At 46.1% G+C, this 21,683-nt stretch overlaps 1 protein-coding gene across 3 annotated transcripts; it reads right to left on the bottom strand.

Annotated features, from left to right (window-relative positions):
• Nucleotides 1-3,463: 3,463 nt before the first annotated feature.
• Ino80 (chromatin-remodeling ATPase INO80) lies at nucleotides 3,464-20,938 on the bottom strand. Of its 3 annotated transcripts, none has more exons than XM_076815091.1 (27): nucleotides 20,677-20,938; nucleotides 20,321-20,533; nucleotides 19,920-20,079; nucleotides 19,762-19,841; nucleotides 19,469-19,680; nucleotides 19,222-19,395; nucleotides 18,864-19,160; nucleotides 18,623-18,781; nucleotides 18,376-18,545; nucleotides 18,079-18,295; nucleotides 17,911-17,998; nucleotides 17,542-17,833; nucleotides 17,272-17,474; nucleotides 17,064-17,204; nucleotides 16,870-16,991; nucleotides 16,501-16,799; nucleotides 15,919-16,420; nucleotides 15,590-15,845; nucleotides 15,374-15,501; nucleotides 15,209-15,303; nucleotides 14,366-14,438; nucleotides 13,401-13,559; nucleotides 13,223-13,325; nucleotides 12,600-12,712; nucleotides 12,196-12,381; nucleotides 11,752-12,112; nucleotides 3,464-5,530 (listed from the first exon to the last, which is right to left on the bottom strand). In XM_076815091.1, exons 3-27 carry the CDS (start codon nucleotides 20,051-20,053, stop codon nucleotides 5,112-5,114), a joined length of 4,983 nt encoding a protein of 1,660 aa, XP_076671206.1. In that variant the 5' UTR covers nucleotides 20,054-20,079; nucleotides 20,321-20,533; nucleotides 20,677-20,938; the 3' UTR covers nucleotides 3,464-5,111. The 3 variants fall into 3 exon arrangements, with proteins under 3 accessions (XP_076671206.1, XP_076671207.1, XP_076671205.1); XM_076815092.1 differs by lacking the exon at nucleotides 20,321-20,533 and having other exon boundaries at nucleotides 15,919-16,062; nucleotides 16,138-16,420; nucleotides 20,677-20,933; XM_076815090.1 differs by lacking the exon at nucleotides 20,321-20,533.
• Nucleotides 20,939-21,683: the final 745 nt, after the last annotated feature.

Raw genomic sequence — 21,683 nt, forward strand, 5'->3', positions numbered from 1 at the left:
GGTTAACCGAGGCTTTGAAAGCGAAATCGTTGGGGTAAGAGTGGGGGGGTGTTTGTCGCTTCGAGGAGTGCTGCTCCTTCTGTCTGCGGGGTAATTGAGATCGCTCTGGTCCTCGAGAGCGGACCTCATTGTGTCTCGCGGCGTTAATTGATCCTGCGAGGTGCAGGTGGTGTTGAATGACTGATAGCAACTAATTCCCCGTGTTCCTCGTACAGTCGTATGCAAGTACGCAGGACATGCTGGCTTCCACGTTGTCTTCCTTCAGTTCCGAGCCCCCCGAACGACCTTCGGGAGTTTACAGTCCGCATAAGGTATGCGGGCGTTTAATTGCACGCCCTTTCTTTCAAGATCCTTCTATCAGCAATCCATGCAGTAACAGCCGTTTGCAACAAAACATGCTGGTATAACATTGAAAATTCTTCGAGGCTCGTAAATTTACATATCACTCCGAGGAGGAATTCGCCTCTCCATCTGCTGAGTGTTCTCGCTCATTTTATTCCCGCCGAACAAACCGACAGCGGCCTGTCTGCTAAGAGAGCCCCCATAAAACGACCGGCGAACCTTCCACGAAAACGAACCAGATAATCGAGCAACCAAAACACGACAGTCCAACCTAGACAACGCGGCCGAACTATATCCAAACATCGGAATCGCGTGAAACACGAGGGGGCAACCGTTTGCTCCACCAGCTGTGACGATAATTCAGCACTAGCGGGGGGAGGCTTTTGTTTCATCGCGACCCACGCCAGCCGGCTGGATAAAGAGCTGAGGCGGGGGGGGGCGTGAAAACTTCTCCCGTAACCGAACGTGAAATAAGAGTTGCATCCGATAGCAAAGGAACAGTGAAACGGTAAACGAAGTAGTCTAGATGCGACGTGAATGACTTGACAAGTGATACAATAATAATAATAATAATTCATTATTGCACAGTACACTTTACAAGAGAAAGCGTACGAAAGAAAAACGAGAAAGAGAAAGAAGAAAAAGAATAGTTTTAATTAATATATTTATGAACTTATGGCACGCGCAGGTAAAAAGGATCTTCCGCCACTAGTTTAGCGACCTGGGGCCCACGACGAACACTTCTAACCGTTGCATTAAGGGGGTATACCCGTTTGAACCCTCGGAAAATGTATACATTTTGTGGATTTTTTTACAAGTCAACGGTTTGATGCAGATTTCCCGTTTTTTAACTATGTTTACATAGTATTATGAACTACTTATAAAAAAAGTTTCAGTTAAAAAACTATTGTTTTTCGGAAGTTACGGATACATGTCCGAAAGTCTCTCGATTTTAGACGGCTAAACGGTGGCCCTAAAAACTCGCGCTACGTTCAACCAATTCACTTGCAATTTTGCATGCAGAATCATAATAAGATTCCGCATCGTCCAACGAAGGCTTTTTTTATTTCGATTCCCCGTTTATTATTTATAAAGGAAAAAGGTGGATTTTTCTCTTAGAAAGATTTAACTTTACCTTTGATCTCTCACCATTTCTTTATTTTTCAAAATTTTCAAAATCGCCTTCGTTGGACGATGTGGAATCTTATTATGATTCTGCATGCAAAATTTGAAGTAAATTGGTTGAACGTACCGCGAGTTTTTAGGGCCACCGTTTAGCCGTCCAAAATCGAGAGACTTTCGGACATGTATCCGTAACTTCCGAAAAACAATAGTTTTTTAACTGAAACTTTTTTTATAAGTAGTTCATAATACTATGTAAACATAGTTAAAAAACGGGAAATCTGCATCAAACCGTTGACTTGTAAAAAAATCCACAAAATGTATACATTTTCCGAGGGTTCAAACGGGTATACCCCCTTAAAGTGATCAGGGAAAAGGGATTTAATCTTCCTTGTTCTTCTTTTTCCAGCACTTGCCCCAACAGTGCTTCGGCTTGTGCCCACCGAGCCCAAGTTACGTGGGCGGCGCGCGTTCGCGCGAGGAGCCTTCTGTCTCCGAACGACCAGGGAATGATCGGCATCGAGACCAATCACGCAGATGATGACGCGACTACCGCCGGCAGCTGCTTGCTCGCGTCGATGATCATCGCCCTCGGGTTTCCAGCCGCGCCTCCTCCTCTCCTCTGTCGCGGCATCCTCGACCGTGCTGGAATCTCGATACCAACGAATTCCTTCGGTCCTTTCGCGCGGTTACGCGCGAATCGGCGGCTCTGCGCGGCGCGGGATCGACCGTGTCCCTAATGAAACGGGTGAAGGGATTCCTCGGCGATGGAGTCGCACGGGAATTAGATAAATTGATGGGACTGCGCTGAATGGTTGATGATAGGTGGGGCACGGAGGGTTGCGACGAGCAATTTGATGCAAGTAACGCAAGAGGGGTTGATAATCTTATAGTAGAAAGACCAAAATGTGACGGGCATTGGTGGTTTCCCATTGCGAGGTAAATATAACAATTGAATTAGATTTGGGTCGCTCCGAGAAACCACGAAGTTCCGGAATCCGTGTCACTTCTGTGGCCCGCTTCGCTTTGTTGTCGACGTACGAGTTAAGAGCACGATATCAAGGGGGGCGACGTAGGTAGACGCAACTGATAATTCAGTAATAACTGTTCGAAATGAATTATGGGTTTCCGTGCATCGCGTGCCATTTTCTCGGGCGCAGGTAAACGGGTGTAGAAAGCGGCGAACAGGAACGACATTGCAATTTGTACATTCTGCTTGGGTGTATTAGCGGCACTGATTTATCGCGAGCACTCTCGCGTTGTCATTCTTTCCGATATCGATGATCGACGAATGACCGCGGAACTACCGACCTGTCTGACTTTCTCTTGACATCTTCTACTGGAGGCTCGGGGGGTCTAGGCTGCAACCACTCGAGTATCGTGAATGAGCATTCGTTCCAACATAGAATCGACTTGCTGTCGCATAACGAACAGCTTATTCATCGGTTACTATCGAGTTATTTTGTGCCACATTTCCGGAACTGTAGGGGATGTTGGTTCAGAAATTCCTCGAGTACAGTTCGAAAGTTAAATATTACTGCTGGAGGTCTAAAAATTGGAAGTCAGTCGCAAGTGACCATCTGTCTCTCAGGATTATAATATCGGTAATAAGAATGCGAACGGCGCGGAGCGAAACCTTGGCAAGAAGCGAATGACACAGCTAACGCTGCTTCATCCGTTATTCACCGTTCGTACGTTTACTTCATTTACCTCGTCCACTTCGATGGGCCGTGGCAAAAACTGGCAACTTGGCGCTCGCAATGCCAATGTGGCCAGGCCAGGAATGTGCAAGGTAGAGAATAAAGTTCGTCATTCACGAAAAAGCGTTATCCACCTGTTAAGCCAGTTGCCCAGCATCCGTTCAGTTAAACCCGAGGTGTGCGGTGAAATCGGCGTCGCGCCAGCTAATACCGTCGTCGATGATCTGTAGCAATACCAATTAACAGAGGAACAAAGCACAGTCTCCGGCGCGAGAAAACTGAAAAGAAAATTCATTACATTTAGTGGCCATTTGAATCGTTTATTGCTAATATAAATACCATTCTCTTACAAATCGAATCGGCTTAATGACGCTTCATAACACGCATAAAAAATATCGTCTAACCGAGCCTAGTGACGGAACAATGCTACAGCGTAGACGAATCGTAATTACGTCGAGAGAGAAGTAGGAATAGAAAGAGAGGCAGACAGAAAGAGAGGAAAGGGGAGAGAAAGTGTGAGAAAGAGAACGGAACGGAGGACGAAAGGTATCGTTCGATTTCGTCTTCGTTTCGTCGAGTAATCGCCCGCCAGTGTTCCGAAGGAAGGTGTCTCCGACACCTTCGCCTCCGTCGATTGCTCGACGATCGTGAGAATTCCGCGCCACATCCTGCGACGTTTCGTCCTGTCGATTAACGATTCCTAAGAAGAATTACGAAATAAAACTAGGGGGAGGGTGGGGCTAATCCACGGTGCCGCGGGACGTTTTGTTCGTGTTCGCTTCTTCGTATTCTTTTTCATTCGAACCACCGACGTTGCTAAGTATCCTTGGCAAGAACTCTGGTCCTCGTGGATCCTTCCATTCCCGAGTCTCCTCCAGAGTTTCCTCATCGTCCGGACGCATCCTAACTTTTGTTCGGGTCAGAAGCTGCTCGTTCCTCATCTTCTCTCATTCTCTTCGTCCACGTTACCTTCGTCGGATCTCTCGTTTCGAATTTCGCCCTTGAATCGAAGGAGCTCGAGCTTCCGTTAAGTACCGAGCAACGAGGCGGCATGATTTCACATCCGTTTTGTACAAATTGCCTAGACGAGGGTGTCCGCGCTGAAAAGATCTGAAGACTAAATTTCCCAGAAGAATAATACGCTCGACGCGATTGTCCACAGACCCGTGCTGATCGCTTTAAATACCGACAGAGTCCTTCACTTTTTACACGTTATTACTTTACACGCTAGAATCGCCCGTAATGCTTCCTTCGGTTCTGCTCTGGACTTTTGTTACCCAGGAAAGAAAAGAAATCCTCCTCGCTTAAAGTGATCCACGTTTGCCCGCCGCGCCGACTATTCGTACCTAAATTACTCCTAACGCGAGCGAAGACATCGGTGAACGAGCTAAGTCCCCTTCCGGGGCCGAGTGGCTTTTGCATTGCACTAGTTGAGCGTGGAATCTTCGCGAGAAACAGCGACTATCGCTACGGGGGGGATCGCGGCCAAGAAGTTGGAGAGAAGGGATCGTCGAAGTTCTCCTGGCCCCCGGCACTCGTACCACTGAACACAAGACGATTCAAGTAATCGATCACAGAGTACCGTCCGAGCGATAAAACGGAAGGTTTCCTGGCGAGGATCTTCGATATCCTATCAAAAGGGTTCATTCACCCTGGAGCTTCCCACCGCGGCGATCCTTGAACGCGAAAGGAATCAGGTCTCTCGAAAAATCATACACAGGGGAGAAAGGGTGAGCGAGAAATTCATTATCCTTCGAAACTACCCGTCCTTTAAAAAGTCTTCCAGTAGCGTTCAGGATGTAACGCAGCAGGAGGCCCCAGAGTTTCGTTCACAGTTCGATCAAAGACTTCCCGAAAGTCAGTCAACAAGAGTCTCAGTCTCTGTCTCGCAACGGAGGTTCAAGAATCACCCTCGAGGATCACCCGAAGGAACTCTCCCTCCGGAAGCTAGGACGATCCCCGTGGTTGCTGCTGCTGTTGCTGCGTGTAGAAGCCGAACGGTCGGGACTCCCCGGTGGACGAAGGAAACGACGAGGCTGCGTTCAAGGAAGCCGACGAGACCGAGGAGCCGGACGATCCAGAGGGACGTTGCACCGGGGACTTCTGCTGATTCACAGTCGCGATGGTCTGCTGGGACCTCAGAGGGACGGGAAGCGGTCGCTGGACCTTCCTGCCGTGATGGTGTCCAGGAGTGCGATACCCCTGGTGGCCGGGGCCAGATGGCCTGAGCCGTGGTCGTCCAGGACCTCTCCTCACCGTCGGCGGACCTCCTCTGCCCGACAAAGGACCCAGGGTACCGACCGGGCCCAGGGGCCCCACCGAGCTCGGCCCGTCGCCTTCCGCTGGGCCGGAAGTCGCTTGCCCTCCTGCGACAAGAAAGAATGATTATTCAGTTCGGAGTAATTGTGCGGCGAAGCCTGTTCGGTATCGCTCCCGTCGATGATTACGTCGAGGAGGCCTGTCGTCGCATACTAGAAATTCGTTGCTACGTCGTCGCATTAGGAACAGGTGTTGCGAGTCACTCGCGGTGTCCGAGGCACGTCGGTAACAATACAGGAAACAGTTTGTGCGCCGCATTAAGGAGGCGACGGGTTGGTAGATTACGAGGCAGACATGGCCCAGAGCAACGAATTTCGCGGGAAAGAGGACGGCCACGGGGCCCCAAGCAACTTTTCACGATTATAATGGCAGATGCAGGGTACGAAGGCCCTCCATTTAGCGTGGAGTGGTCTGACCAGTTAATCGGTTATTCACCGGTACACCGCGGCGAGGGACGAAGACAAACTCCCGAGGATCGTGCCACGGCATCTATTCGACTGATCGTAAGCGCAGGAGCCTGGGCCACGAGGGCGAGAGGCGAGCGAGAGGTGGAGAAGAATTTAATGAGATAGCGAGGGAGAGAAATTCTACTCGGAGGAGGAGGGTGAGTGACAGGGTCGGAGGTCAGTAGCCGAGCAAGGATGTACGAGAGGACGTTCCCCGTCTCCTTTTCCCTACGCAGCCCCCCCCCCCTCCCGCCCCTTCCTTCCTTCCTTTTCGCCCCGCTCTTTTTCCCTTTTTCACCGTTTCGCGAGCTCCGTTCCGAGCCGTCGACATTCCTTGGCACGTTCGCGATCCTTTCAGGAGGCACTCTCTTCAGCCACCTCGCTAGCAGGAGCTTCGAGTGGCCACTCCGCGGGAACAAAGGGAGGGAAGGGTGGGAAAAGCTCGAGGGACGAATTCTCTCGTTCCGCGGCAAGCACGTCGTTATGCGCTTTCGAAACTTCTATAGCGCGATCCCGACGAGGAGATTTACGAACACGGATCGTCGAGGTGTGAAGGAGCTTCCGCGGGTAAGAAGAGAGACTCGGGGAGTGCTCCTGTCGAATTAGCTGAGCTACTAGGGACATTCCGTGCGAACTCGGACAGATTTCGGAGTAAGTTTTTCGTAGATTGCTGAAATTTGAATATGTTGTAGTCTTTAGTGATATTTCAACGTACCTCAGAGGATTTTTCGAAATTTTGAAAAATGTCGATTTTACAGCTGTTTAATGTTAAGTGCTAACTTTTTTTCAATACATTATAGCTATGGAAGTAGTAAACCGATGGAGATGAGCTTTACGGTGCTTATAGAGAAGACATTGTAGTTTTAAGAAAAAATTATTTCAGTTCAAACAAAAAAATTTGAACCAGAAAGAAAGAAACTCAATCTACTAGATAGATAGTTCAATATATTTACTTCATTCCTAGCCTTGTGTGGCCTTGAAGGTTACAGTGTACCATATGGTTGAATTTGTCTTGACAGTCGCTTTCATATTGGGTAATCAAATATATAGCATTCCATTTAAAAAACTAAAAGTCACCCTCGCTTCAAGGAAAATATTGCGAACACCAAAAATTCAGATACCGTATTATGTTGGATATAAAAAAACAGTAAGAGTTTTCCTCCTTCAGTTTTTTTTCAAATACTTACCATTTTCGAGAATCCTGTATAAGAATATCAGGTATAGCCACTTGGTCGCTGCGTGTATCGCGGTGCTGGGCGACGCAGCGTCAACTTTCGGCATTTTTTACAGGGCCAATTTTAAAATGTCCCTATTTTTTAAAATTTGTCCATCAAGGGGAAGGATATAACTACATTCTCCTTTTTTCAGATTTTTAAAATCGCGCCCGATGTTAAAAACCTGCATTTGTTTAAAATAATTGTACAAAAATGGTTAAATTTTTTTTTTTTTAAACTGAACTATTTTTTTCTCAAAACTTCAATGTCTTCTCTATAAGCACCGTAAATCTCATCTCCATTCGTTTACTACTTCCATAGCTATAACGTATTGAAAAAAAGGTGGCACTTAACTTCAAACAGCTGTAAAATCTACATTTTTCAAAATTTCGAAAAATCCTTTGAGGTACGTTTAAATACCACTAAAAACTACAACATATTCAAGTTTCATCAATATACGAAAACTCCCTCCGAAATCAGTCCAAGTTCCCATGGAATGTCCCACTAGCAGGAAACCGAAGTTATCAGAGTGGACATCGTGACATCATCGACGTCTAACGTACATTCCCAACGATCAATACGGAAAATATCGCTCACAGGCTAACAGAGCCAACCTGTTCGGCGATGGAACAGAGGGGGCCAGCGCGAAAGAAGAATCGATCCCTAATTGAATCGATATCCAGGACGAGAGGGAGCGAAGGGGTCGGAAAGGGGCCTGGGTTAAAATATTTTCGCGTCGAGGGGGACCGCGATTCCCGCGAAAAGCACGCGTGGGTGAGATCCCTGTCCGAAGATAGAGCCTCCGCTCTCGCTCCGCACTCCTGCGCCGCGCGTTGGATGCACAAAGAGGGTCTGCAGAAGTTTCGAGGTAGCTGGAGGAAGGCCGAATGGAACGCGAGGATCCGCGGAATGCCGACCGTCCGGCTGGCAATATCCTTGCCCCGTCCTATCTTCCCGCATTATCCTGCCGTATCTCAGCCGTGCAACAGCCGAACTCTTCCCCCGTTCGCCACCGCTCCCCTTTCGTCCCGTTCGCCATCCCTTCGGTCGGCGTCTTTCACGGGCCGCGAGAGGAGGCGCTCCCTCGCCCCTGCCAGGAAATTATTGCATTCTAAAGCGGGGGACAATGAAATAGTTTCGGTCCCCGACGAGGCAACGAAAGTAACGAATCGCTTGATTTGTGCTCGCAACAACCGGAGCGAGGCGAGCCTCGAGAATCCAGATGCCTGCGTAAATCGAAGCGAGTTTTAATTCCAGCTAACTATGCGCCGAGTTCATCTCGAGTCTGAGGGACATCAGGAGAAAAATCGTCTCCACTAGCTATTGTCCGGATTTCACGAAGGACCGCCGTTGACCCGGGATATTAGGGTCGCGGAGGAACTAGAAACTCGTCGCTAGAAGTTGCCCAATCCACTCGAACTGGTTGGAATTACTTTCCGTTACACGACACGGGGACATGGCGGAAGGCAAGGAGCACGGTGACACGATGCGGTACCAGGAGACACGGCACGAAAAGACCAAATCCAACCCCCCCTCGGCGGAACCTTGTTCTCCTTTTTTAGCCACAGGCAGGCTCGGCTATTCCTCCAAGGATTATGCAAATGGTGTGCAAAATGGCAGAGGAACCTCGCCATTTCGAAGCCTGCGGTAGGTGGCGACCGCTGGGACAGCGATCTTCTAAGGATCCGCTCGGTCTTAGAAGCGTGAATGGCACTGTATCAGGCTAGCATAAGAGGGATCGTGCCGCGGTCTCTCGCGAACCCATCATCCGCCGTATGTCCCGGCGCGAAGGAACGCGAGGACTCCGTGATCAGGAGGATCCAATTCGGAGCAGAGCGGAGAGTCGATGAATATGCAGGCCGATACCTAACCCCGCGAAAAGTGCGGGGGGATATCGACGGGAGAAGAGAGAAGGAAACGCAGGCGAAGCAACGAGGAAGGCGGAGAGGGCAGTGGTAGGGGCGAGCGAGTTCCAAAAACCTAAGAAGAGCATCATCGATCGCAGCTGTCGCCTTCGCTCCGCACCTGCTATTGTCCGCTCGCCTTCCAGTCGACGACAAGCGAGAGAGAGAGAAAACGACCCCTTTCCTTTCCGTATATGTAGCACGAAGATCGTGGGTATCGCGCGAGCTGCACACGTTGCCCGCGTAAACTGCTCGGGTCCACGTGTCGTTGCGTGAGGCCACCTACTCGTTTTCGTGCTGCTCGCTCGCTTTCGTCGGCCATCGCCGCCGCTCCGCGCTCCTCTTCCCTCCTCTGCCATCCTGGCCGGCCGATCTCCTCCCCTCGTCGTTACGAGGCGAGTATAATCAGCCTCGTACAACGCGTTATGCAACGACACCTCCGTACCTCAGATTGGGGGCCAGGACGTTCCTCCAGGTGGCGTGCAATGATCCAAGCGAATTATTTAAGGAGAACCAGCAGAAAGAATGAGACAGATTTCTTTGGATGCTAGCTGAGTCGAGGGTACAGATTCCAAGCGAGAATGTGGTTAGTTAGTGGTGCCCCAAAGACAAGCCCGGTCCCAGAAGACGAGAGAGCCAGTGGGACTTGAGGGTGGGTCATTCCACGCGAAGTCGGACGCTTCTCGGAGTAACATTTCGGATTTTGGTACAACTTGGATATGTTGTAGTTTTTAAGGGTATATATATATATATCTCGAAGGATTTTTCGAAATGTCAAAAATTGTGGATGTTACAGCTCTTTGAAATATAGTGTTTACTATTTTTCCAAAAATTATAACGAATATTTGACCATTTATTTAGTAATTGTTCTAAACAAATGCAATTTTATAGTTGAAGGCACCTTTTTAAAAATTTGAAAAAATAGGAGGATAAAGCCCTGTTTTCCCTCTTTATGGACATGTTTTGATAAACGTGGACGTCTTAAAATTGGCCAAATGAAAATTAATTGAATGTAACGCTGCGTGAAATCACACCGGCTCGACTGGTCGTTCGGCCCGTGCGGTACTCGCAGCGGCCAAGAGGCTACACCTGATATTCTTATACAGGATTCTCGAAAATAGAATTTGAAAAAAACTGAAGGAGGAAAACTCTTACTGTTTTTTATATTATGTTATGTTAAAACTCTGCTATTTTTTCCAAATTTTTAAAAAGGTGCCTTCAACTATAAAATTGCATTTGTTTAGAACAATTACTAAATAAATGGTGAAATATTCGTTTTTATTAAGTGAAATAATTTTTATTAGGTACTCTTATATCTGCACCGTAAGCACCCAAAAGGTCATTTTTATCAGTTTATTAGTTGAACAGTTATAATTTTTGGAAAAATAGTAAACACTATATTTCAAAGAGCTGTAACATCCACAATTTTTGACATTTCGAAAAATCCTTCGAGATATGTTTATATACCCCTAAAGACTACGACATATCCAAGTTGCGCCAAAATCCGAAATGTTACTCCGAGAAGTGTCCGACTTCGCGTGGAATGGCCCGGGTACGAAAACCGCGAGCCGACCAAGTGAGTCACGGTGAGACTCCGAGGGGGTGGATATCTCGAAGGGTGGATCGCGTACCCTCAGGAAGATCGCCAACTGTTCCCCGAGAGCACTTGCGCGCACATGTAGCCGCGAGGGAATTTCGCTGGATCCCACACGTCGGCCGAAGGGACCGTTTCCTTTTGAGAAGTCCCATGAGAACCCGGCCAAACGGTCGCGACAGGAGGGTAAAGTGTACATGAAAGAGTCAGCCGGGATTAAGCGCGAAGTATCGATTCGAGGGTGCGTCACGAAAAGTCATTTTCATCGTTCGGGGGCATTTCGAATTTGGACCCCTCGCGGGCCTCCGACTAATCCTCTCGGACGCTCTGCTCGTTCCTCGACGGCTCGGCGTCGCGAATGGGGGCTTTCGAGTGAGAATTTTCGGGACGAGCGCAGATGGAAGGATCGAGGGGGTGGTTGTTCGTAGGGGGTAAACGAAATGCTCTCTCGCCGTGCCGGTCGCTGTCCGCGAGTGAAAACATGGGCGGCTCTCGATGCAGATGAGGAAAGTGGGACTTGAAAAATGGATGCTATAGAAAGCAACGCGTTACTGGTTAATTCCGTTTTAAAATGGAATTAGTCTCCCATTTGAGACTCCCGTGGCAAGCAAGAGATCGTATCAGGTGAAACGGTTATCACGACACGCGTGCACTAAATCTTTCCTACTGCGCATATACATAAAGGTACTCGATAAAAAATGACCCCGCTAATTATTTATGTTAATCGCGGGCAGCGGGAAATTTTCGAACCGAGCGTGTTGAATATTCATGCTCAACGTCCCAGAGTTGTCGCGTTACGTGCATAAGGGGACATTGAAATATTCATCAATGGACATTACTCGATTCCACGGTGTAGGTTAAACGCACGGCCTTGGCGGAAGACCCTGGAATGATTTATTAAAGTAGATCTGCTTCTCTGTGTCGGATCTACAATGTCTGCATGATCGATTTATCAAGTGTTACATCTACCTATGCGAATTAGCATAGATCAATCTACTTGCAAGCGGTAGATTCACGAACCCTGGTCAACTGACACTGTTTTCGCGACTACCCACTATCGATCACCATGCTTCACAAGTAAGAGGCTCGACTAGCAAGCCATCTACTCACCGTGCTGCAGCGTCTGCTCGCTGGTAGTGGTGCTACTGGTCGGAGACATGGAAGCTGGGGACTGAGGATCGCTTCCGCCGACGCCCTTCGACGAAGGTGGATGAAGCAGAAGAAGGCCTCTGCCTTTGCCTCCGACGGGCCCTCCTCTACGAGAGCCACGGGGCCTGCCTCTCTTACTGGTGCCGCGGATCGTGGGTCTTATTCGAGTACTAGTCCCACCGCTGAAGGGGATGTGGTGATCGATACGGTTCGCCTTGCCGACCTCCCCAAACTGACCAACCCGTAGCGGTCGAGGGTCACTCGCCGGTCCTCCCACAGGGCCGTCGACGTCTACGACTAGGCCATCGTTGCTCGTCTCGTCCTGAACACGGCGAACAGATACCGGTGAGTGATTATTAGCAAAGAAAACTGCCCAGTAGAAGATCGAATCATCGGAGCACAAACCTCCGACTTGGGTGGGCTGGTGGACACGCTGTAGTCATCCAGAGTTTCGATCATCTGCTGATGATTGTTCAATTGATGCGACTGAGCGTTACTGCTAGCCTGACTGCTATCGTTGGAATTGACTTGGACGATGTCGCCGGTCTTCTCTCCGTTCGCATCGGATAGGCAAGGCTTCTTGGCGTCACCCTGAAGAGAGAAGTAAAATCGACGCCTTTACACCGTGAAGCTTAGTAGTGCAGAAGCTACCTCGCAGTTAATAAAACAGCGAAGTAGGATGATGAAGTCGAAAGATAGGGCAGAAATGGGGTGATGATTGGTGGTTGGAGTGGAAAAGAGAGAGCAATAACGGAGAGGCTGAGGGAAGGAGACGGGACTGATAGCGGCTCTAAGGGCGCCGGGCTCACCTTGACCGGAAGCGCGGCTAACTTCCTCTTCCGGTCCCTCTCCTTGTGGTATAGGTTCGACTCGAGCCGAGCATCCTCCGCGTGCTGCTTTCTCTCCTCGCTCCGTTGGCTGTCTGAAATATACGGACACGGGTTCGTATACGGGGGACGTTCGTTACTTCTCTTCTTCTTATTATTCGTTATTAGGGCATTAACATAACCTAACGAGCATAATGTAATTGCATCCACGCTCCCTTCCTCCCTTTTCATTCCTCGCCCCCTCGCGCTCTTTCTCTCTTCAAGCTGAATGCGTTTCGGCACGAGAGTGCAACCGAAATCGCGCTTCAGCGAGCAAAAATGCGAGACTCGGCGCTCTCCTCTAATTTGCATTTCATACTTTCTTTCGAGATCCAGGAGCTACCTTCCAGACACTGAGGCCGAGAGACACACTTTTTTTTAGCGTGGGTGCTGGGAATACTGGGCTCTAGATTGGTTTAATTATTCTTTGAATTATGTTACATTAGTGGCAATAATTTGAAGTACACTGAAACGGCTTGTTCGTCTTCTACGCGTGGCTATTTAGCTCGCCCTGTTGAATTCATTGGAAATTTTCGATTTACGGTAACTCGCAGGAGATCACTCACATTTTGCTTCGATTTCCTCGTCGTCCAACAGAAGGGAGACCACTTCCTTGGGCTTCAAAGTGTCCGGTTTGAAGTTTCCGCCGCTGATCACCATACGTTGTATCTGTAAGGATTGTTATTACAGTGACGACTCGATGGACAAGTTTATAAGTATAATATCTATCTGTGGAGGACGAACCTCGCTCTTCTCTCGGGCACGCTGAAGTATTCTTTCCTCGATGGTTCCCTTGCAAATCAATCGATAGACCGTAACTTGCTTCGTCTGCCCCAGCCTATGGGCGCGATCCATGGCTTGCTGATCCACAGTCGGATTCCAATCGCTGTCATAAAATATCACCTACGAAACAGAATCGAAATTGAATGACCTCGGGCTTCATTTGCGTTGGAATTTGAATCCATATTCGAAAGGGATCCGCGACTGTTGGTCTCGGAGGAAGCTAGCGCTCGAAATTCACATATCTATTGCGTGACTCTCTAAATAGGGACAGTTCTCTCTCAACTCGATATTCGAACGAGGGCATATGCAAATGCATCCAGCGATGCATACCTGCAACCCACGTTCGTGCACCTCCGTGCACAACAGAATGCAGTTTCGGCAATGCAGGGGAAATGACCCTGGCCAAAAAATCTTATCGATTGCGCCATTAATTTGTGGTCTCGGGCTCTACCTGCAGTACCACCATCCCCCCACTAATAAGGTTTCTTTGGATCAAAGAGGGTCTCGCGAATGGAAGCTATTTTGCAGTGAATATCGTGCTCGATTGTTGCCTAAATAGAAAGTAGTCGCAGAAGAATACTTTAAAAATTTCTTTCTTTCCTCAGGAATCTTCCGCGTATCGAGTAGAGTAATATGTGATGACGAGCTGTCCCAGACTTGTTAAATCGATGACAATAGGACCGAATATCGAATATCTCGTGATTAAACAACATCTGCAGGAAACGCAAGATCGCGATTTCTCACGCTATACCCTATCCGTTCCCCCGTATCGTGCCCGATCAATTGTTCCGAGGGCGATTATCCTCAGTTTCGTGTATGTTGCCCGAATATCAAAGAAAGAAACGAAGGCCTCGCGACCGTGTCGTGAAGTCCCAAGCGAATACGTACAAGGTACGGCCAGATAAAGTATGGATAAGATTACTGACCGTGTCTGCGGCAGTGAGGTTGATTCCCAGGCCGCCGGCCCGGGTGCTCAGCAGAAAGACGAATATGTCCGCCCTGAAACATGAAACAGTCCCTGCAGATTGAACAGCCCGGCACACCGTGTTTTGTATGTAAATTAATTCGGAATGCTAGAGCGGCGAACTTAGAGGATTTCCAGTACGAAATGCAGTCCCCCGAGTGGCCTCTAACGCGCTAAGATTTCGATGATTCGGTTAACTCTTCCCTTGAGTCGGGCCACGTAACTTTTACAGACAATAACATGGAAGGCACTTTATCATTTATTCGGCCGCTAAACGGTGTTTCATTAATATATCATTGCTGGTAAGAGAAATATAGAATTCCACGGTAAGATGAATGATAAGAGCTATTTATCTACTCTAAATATCTTTCGAGCTCTCGTGACTAGTCTACGCTAAAGTACGTTGAAACATAATGACGCGGCTGAAAGATGACGATCGCCCGTTATTAGAATCATGTATTCGTGGCGGGTAGCCGAAGCCGCAGCTGTCTACGAGACGGGGACGATTCGCCAATTAATTCGCGTGTTAGTTATGCGCGAGTGAGCCAAGGAACGACATGCTAAGAGGCCGCGCTTTAGACATGCAACACGATGCGGGGCTGATACATATTCTAAGCAGTGTCGGGGAAGAATTCATTCGTTTTATTAATGATCTATTCTCATTAAAAGAGTAGACGACGCTCATTTAGATTGGCAGATACCGCATCCCCTCAGCTGTGGGCGATTATACGACAAATATTTATCAGGCCCGGCGTCGTGACGAATTTCATGGAACCGGGGGACACGAAACAGTACCAGGGCTTACCTTTTCTGAAAGTCGGCGACCATGTCACGTCTGTCGGAGATTTTCGAGGAGCCGTCCAGTCTCATGAAAGTGTGCTTCCTGTGGTACATGTATTCCTATAACAGAGACACGATGTAAAATGTTGGAGTGATTACGTCACGCTTGTGTTAAGCAGAGTTAGGGTACCTCTAATAAGTCGATCATCTTCGTCATTTGAGAGTAGATGAGAACACGGTGGCCCTGTTCTTTGAGACGTCGCAGAAGGCTGTCTAATACTGACAGCTTCCCTGCATCTGTCACCAAAGTTTGCTTGTCTGTAATCATTTTACAAAGACACTTGCGTGAATATCTCATATTCAGCGATATACTGACCATTAGAAACGTAATGCGGGAAATACTTGCCAGGAACTATGATGTTCGACCATCCATTAATGGGCGTGCACGCAGATATTCCACCTTGCGGTTCAACGGAAAACGTTGTTGATGTCTGTGCGATACGGGAACTAAAGTTCTGCTGTGACGATGGTACAGACAGGGCTCGTTCGCAACCAAGCCACAGAAGTCGTTGGCCAAATTTTCCACCGCATTCCTCGTGTCTCCTCCACGCGCAGGAGGCGGAACTACTACTGACATACAATTTTCGAGGACTAGCTTGTACCTGAAATCAGCAGTTTTTATTTGTTAGATGTGATCGCCCTCTTTAGTGTACTATTGTACGTTATTCCAACTACCTTAGGATAAGTATCGCAGATAAAGGATGGAATGGTAGTCTGTTGGCAATTCCGCATTATCGGTGGTCTTGGAAGATGAAGATGTTCTGGCACCAAAGTCATCTTTGATTCTTCCTGGTCGGCTTTGATAGAAGGGAGTACTCTCTGTGAAATATAGACACGCGTATTTGATATTCGTACATTCGTGTGAACACGAGCAAAAAAAGATCCATTTTCAACCTTCAACGATTGATTGACAGCCTTCTTACTGCTACGCAGGATTCGATGAGCGACGGTTTCCGGCATCGAGTGGATAACGTGTGTCGTATGGGTATATACAGATACTCGCTCGACGATTTTCCTCGTGAAGATCAAGTCTTGCAACGATCGCGACGAGGTGTCCACTCTTCTAGGCAAAATGAGTATCTGATTTCTAGGGATCTCCGTTCTCTCGTCAGCATTCCAATCGTCCCAGTAATGCATCATTTTTATCCTTTTGTTCATCACAGTTGCGAGGCATAATCTGCAGGTAGACATAGTTGTGCCATAGGTAGCGCTACGATATGTTAAATTGTAGTATGTTTAGCATGAATAGTTGAGTACCTGAACACAATACCAATGGCAAAGATTTGATTCATTTCCATTGGGGACAAATTGATAAATCTAGTGAACGAGAAGGGATTCTCAGAAGATCTCTCGCTGCCTTCGCAGTGAAGTGCTCTGTGTATGTGCTCAGTAGCGAATACGAACAACTCATTATACAATAAGTGATCTTTGGATGGCAACGAGAGGTGCACGAGTCCCTCTGTGTACAGTAATGCAGGCATTTCGTAAAATTCTGTATGCATGAAGAATGGGGATCTAGCATCTCGGCGCTCAAATAGTTCTGGATGATTGCAAACCTAGAATCAACACTTACAAACTGTAAAGAGCGTAGTTTATTAAGAAGCCGTATAGAAACTTAACTATTACCTTCCGGAATTGCATGACTAGATTCATAAGATTTGATGTGAAATTCTTATCATTTGCTGGAGTATCACCGCCGCCCACCGTGTAATGTAATAAGTCTTCTATTCTAATCTTCTTCTTTAATGCTGCATAAAAAATAGGTATTAAATTAGCTATACAACAATCGCGTACTCACGATTCGAGTAACATGCACTTACCTGAGTAAAGTAACTTTTGACGCGTTGTAAGGGGGCAGTATACCATCACTTCAATCTTATCAGACAATTCGTTCTCTACGTCCTTCTTTATTCGACGCAACATGAAGGGTTTCAAAATCATATGCAGTCTCGATAAATGCTCTGGATACAAAAAGAACCATTTGTCATTATCATTCTAAGAATGGAATTGCAAGATAAAAATCCTTACTCTCGTCAATCCCGGTTTTGTTTTCCGCGTGGCTTTCGATGTCTTTGGAGAACCATTCGTTAAATTCATCATGGGAATCGAATAACGTGGGCATTATGAAATGTAACAACGCCCACAATTCTGCCATGCTATTCTGAATTGGTGTGCCACTGAGCAGTAATCTATTGCGACAACTGAATCCAAGCAACAACTTCCACCTCATACTGTAAAGGATAGATATTACAATATCGGGTGTTTATAATGAAAACAAGAAATTGAATAGGCGCTAACCTGCTGGTGCTTTTTATAGCCTGTGCTTCGTCTAGGATCATGTACTGCCACTTTATTCTGTTAAAGTACTTGTAATCAGTAATGACTAATTGATAGCTCGTTATCACTACGTGGAACGAAGCTTCCTTCGTATGCAAATCCTTCGTGTCCCAAAACTGTCTCAATATCTTTCGCTCTTGCGGATTCCCCCAATACGGGACTACTTTAAACATGGGTACGAATCGTGCCATTTCCTGTTGCCAATTGTGTAACGTTGACGCGGGTGATATAATTAAAAATGGTCCCCATACAGCTATAAATGATAGAGGAATGAATATAACTCTAGTTCGTATCTTATATGGTCCGTAAAAGGGTGTTCAAGTAACTTACAATATCTTTCTGCCACATGGCATAAAAACGCTATGGATTGTACAGTTTTTCCCAAACCCATTTCGTCCGCTAAAATTCCACTAATTCCCTGAAGGAACACGAAAAATATTTGAAACTTTATCTAAAAGTTCTCGCTTTGTATTACAACGATGTAATATATGAACCAACCTGATCGTATAAATTAGCTAACCAATTCATTCCCTTTAATTGATAGCCTTTAAGGTTCCCCTTAAATATCGCAGGTTGCGGGTGTTCTAAATTCTCAGGAGTATCGCTAAGGCGTAATTCTTGTGATGCAGCCGCAGTATCGAACTGCCTTGCTCGAGCTTTCTCATTATCAAATGCTTCGGTAGCGTTCCTTTTGGCTTTCTGCTTCATCACGTCGCTGTATTTGAATAAACGATATGGAGTATACAAGCATATAATTATACTAAAACGGAAGTAGCCTACTGTTACTAATTTTACCTATCATAATCATCAATTCCAACGAGTCTTGGATTCTTCTCCTCATCTAATTGATTTAAAATTCTTAATTGTTCTTCGGGGGAGGCTTTCCCCAATTTTCGGGACATAAAATGAGCATATAATTCTGTTTGTGTAATAAGAAAATTCAATTTCCTCTGCTGTCGTTTCGCCTAAATAACGAAGCAAGGTACTTAGCGTTATTTGCCTGCGAGTATATATGTACGCACATTGAAAGAAGATAGATTACCTCGATAAGCTCTACATCCATCTTCCTCTGTTCTTCGGCCTCCTTCTCTAATCTTCTCCTCGTTTCACGTTCAACTCGGTCGTACCGCTTCCAATAAGATTGCATCTCCCTAGTGAGACGTTTAGCTCTCCATATAGTCTCCTTCATATTCTTTTGTGACTACAAAATTAAAGAATTTAGTGAGTTCATCGAGCCATCTCGAGATGGATGGAAATACTCGCTGATCCAGAAGAAGACTCACTTGCATAGCCTTCTGCCTCCAATATTTCATACAGTGTTGTGCTACTTTTTTACAACTAATTAACATTTCCTTATGATTATTGGTTTTCGCTCTTTGTACTTTCCCCAATTCCTTTTTGGACATCATCACCCAAATCTTTCTCCTCCGCATTGCCATCACTTCCGGGCTTTTGTTATTATGCTTTTTCCTACCACGTTGACGGGGCTGATGACGCATTATCGCTTCCAGCTCAGCTTCATCTAACTCTTCCTCTCTGTGAATCGATCTGTCCCATTCATCTTCCGGGTACTCCCCATCCTAAAAATTACGTACAACGTCATTTTGACTATCAGAAATGTGAAATCTCTCATGTACATACAGGGTAATCGTCGGATGTCCTGCGACGAGAGACTTTCTCCTTTTTCATCTTCATCACCTTCTTTTCTGGCTTCTTCTCTTTCTTCTTCTTATTTCCAACTATTAACTTTTGGTGTTCTAGGAATCTATCATAATTTGACAATAAGCCAGCGCTGTAATACTGGTATTGTATATTCTGGAAATAAGAATTTCATTTTTATTATCAGTCTCACACTATTTACTAATACTACTTTAAAGTCTCATCTTACCTCTGGCTTCTGATAAAAGCGGCCTTGGTATTTCTTCCTAAGTATGTGGAACTTTAACATATCTTGAAAATCCTCTTCCGTAATGGGACCATCCGTATCGGATCCTGAAGCTGAGCTATCAGACGAGTCGCTCAATAGAATGTCTTGTAACCAACGACGTTCCTCCCCCACACTTGACATGTTATAGAGCCTCAGCTTATCGATTCTTTCTTCTATAAAATATAACGATTATGATATATGGCTGTACCCAATGAAATTTTTTATATTCCAAACACCAAAACAATTTCTCGCACCTTCTTTTCGTACCAGAACGTTATCAAGGTAATTGTCTGATTCCTCGGAAGATTCTGATAATATAGACTTATCATCCTCGCTGTAAAAGTTAATGAACAGATAAACATCGATGCCGCATCTCCTCCGAACTCTATTTCATAGCAGATGAAAACGCTACCTAGCTGGATCTTGGAACAGTTCGTTAATCTGCCTCAAGAAAGGCTGTACATTCAGGCTGCGCTCCAATCTTTGCAGATGCAACGGAGCAGCCATTTCTGCTTCCAACCTCATTGTGCGTGCTCTATCTGTCATTACCAGTTTATATAAAATTCAACAACCTACAATGAAAAAAAAACACACGTCATGAACGGCAGACATTCGAGACCATTACTCATGCTGGAAGCGGTCTCTATCGTATCCCTCGTATAATATCGTATGACCAGCTTTCGGTGCGTGAGAAAAGCTATTCAGAAGCGCGAGCTTTATTCCATGTATCGCTCGGAGGCAAACATGTAAAATAGGAGCGTCGACAGACCCGTTGTCAAGGAAACAAATACTTTATCTGCAGTATGTACGAACCTAATGTGACTCTGCGATTATTTGACATTTCATTAAATACATTAAATGATTCTGATGGTACATGTTACACGGACAACAGGAAATTTTTTACGTAATTCGTACATGGCGTGTAGCAAAATAAAAACGTCTATCTTGCGCTCTGTATTAGTTAAGCATATAGGATTTTGCTCCTTACTGCATTGCCACCAATGCTAGATTGTTTTTTTGCGTTTCCTGTAACGGGCAATACATGTTAGAGGCGTGTAAACGCCGTATGGAATCGTGTGTAATCAATTACATTATATAAGGTGAATGACACGACTGAATCGAGCTGGTGCGGTTATAATTTCGCGAATTATTCGATAGTTTTGGATCACCTTCGGTTTGGTTAGAAGTAGCCCCACTTATTTAGCACGTAAGATAGGGTCGGCCGCGAGGAAATGATTCCCTTCGTTCACATCGAAATTGGGTATATCGGTCGAAGGGAAATACATAGTAGAAAGAAGCCTAGAGAACGCAGACATTTGGCGTGCCATAAAACCAGGGCAGGGATAGGGCATATTGTTGGCCACCATTTTTGTTTTCAATAGGTGGCGCCAGCGTAGCCAACGCGTAGGCGATTCATGGCTTTACCAACTTCGATTGCCGACCAACTAATTTTGTTATGCTTTACAATTTCATTCAACATATTACTACTATCTTTAAATACATCACATTCGATAAGTTCAACTTTCATTCAACCTTATCGAAAAATTCAGCTTCCAAGGTATATTCCTTTACGATCGATCGCAGATTTCAGAATTTGATAATTCATAACTTTATGACAGCAATCCTCTAAAAAGACACTTTCATTTTCTTTCACATCCATCTAAATCATCTGCCGGAAGCAATTACTTTCTCGAAGTTGCATTTTACATGGTAAAATTTGCTGGAACGATAGCATGGAACGTCGTTAGGTTAGAACACGGCATTCTACGTTTCAAATTTGGCGCTCGATACCACCGCGCACATTTCTCTCGCACCGACTCGTATTCTACGTGCACCTAAAATTGCCCGCCAGTGTAATAAGTATTACTGAAAATTATGATACGATTACGATAGCTGTGAAATATGTAAGGTAATGATTGTTTATAGAATTTATTATCTGGAACGTAGTTAATACATAACTTAATCGTAATACGACCTTCGAAAGGGAGGGGAATAGTGATTTATAACAAGCTATAATAAAGAGTATTGTTGCATACAACGCATTAGCAATGAAAGCAATGTATTTCTGCTAAGTTATAATTTCAATTTATTAAACGCTATTTTTTTAATTAACTTCCGATTACCATACATGTCCAGCCGCAGGCGTCTGCCGTGAAGGCGTAGGCAGCCAGCGACT

This window comes from Andrena cerasifolii, chromosome 6 (genome assembly GCF_050908995.1).
Source record: "Andrena cerasifolii isolate SP2316 chromosome 6, iyAndCera1_principal, whole genome shotgun sequence".
Taxonomy (NCBI): Eukaryota; Metazoa; Arthropoda; class Insecta; order Hymenoptera; family Andrenidae; genus Andrena; species Andrena cerasifolii.

Excerpts from the sequence above, each read along its gene's own strand:
- Ino80 (XM_076815090.1), bottom strand. The coding sequence starts at position 20,053 with ATGACAGATAGAGCACGCACAATGAGGTTGGAAGCAGAAATGGCTGCT. Across the intron at positions 18,296-18,375 it reads GGAATTGATGATTATGATAG|CGACGTGATGAAGCAGAAAG; the intron begins GTAAAATTAGTA and ends ATTCAAATACAG. Across the intron at positions 14,439-15,208 it reads GTCGCCGACTTTCAGAAAAG|GGCGGACATATTCGTCTTTC; the intron begins GTAAGCCCTGGT and ends TTCATGTTTCAG.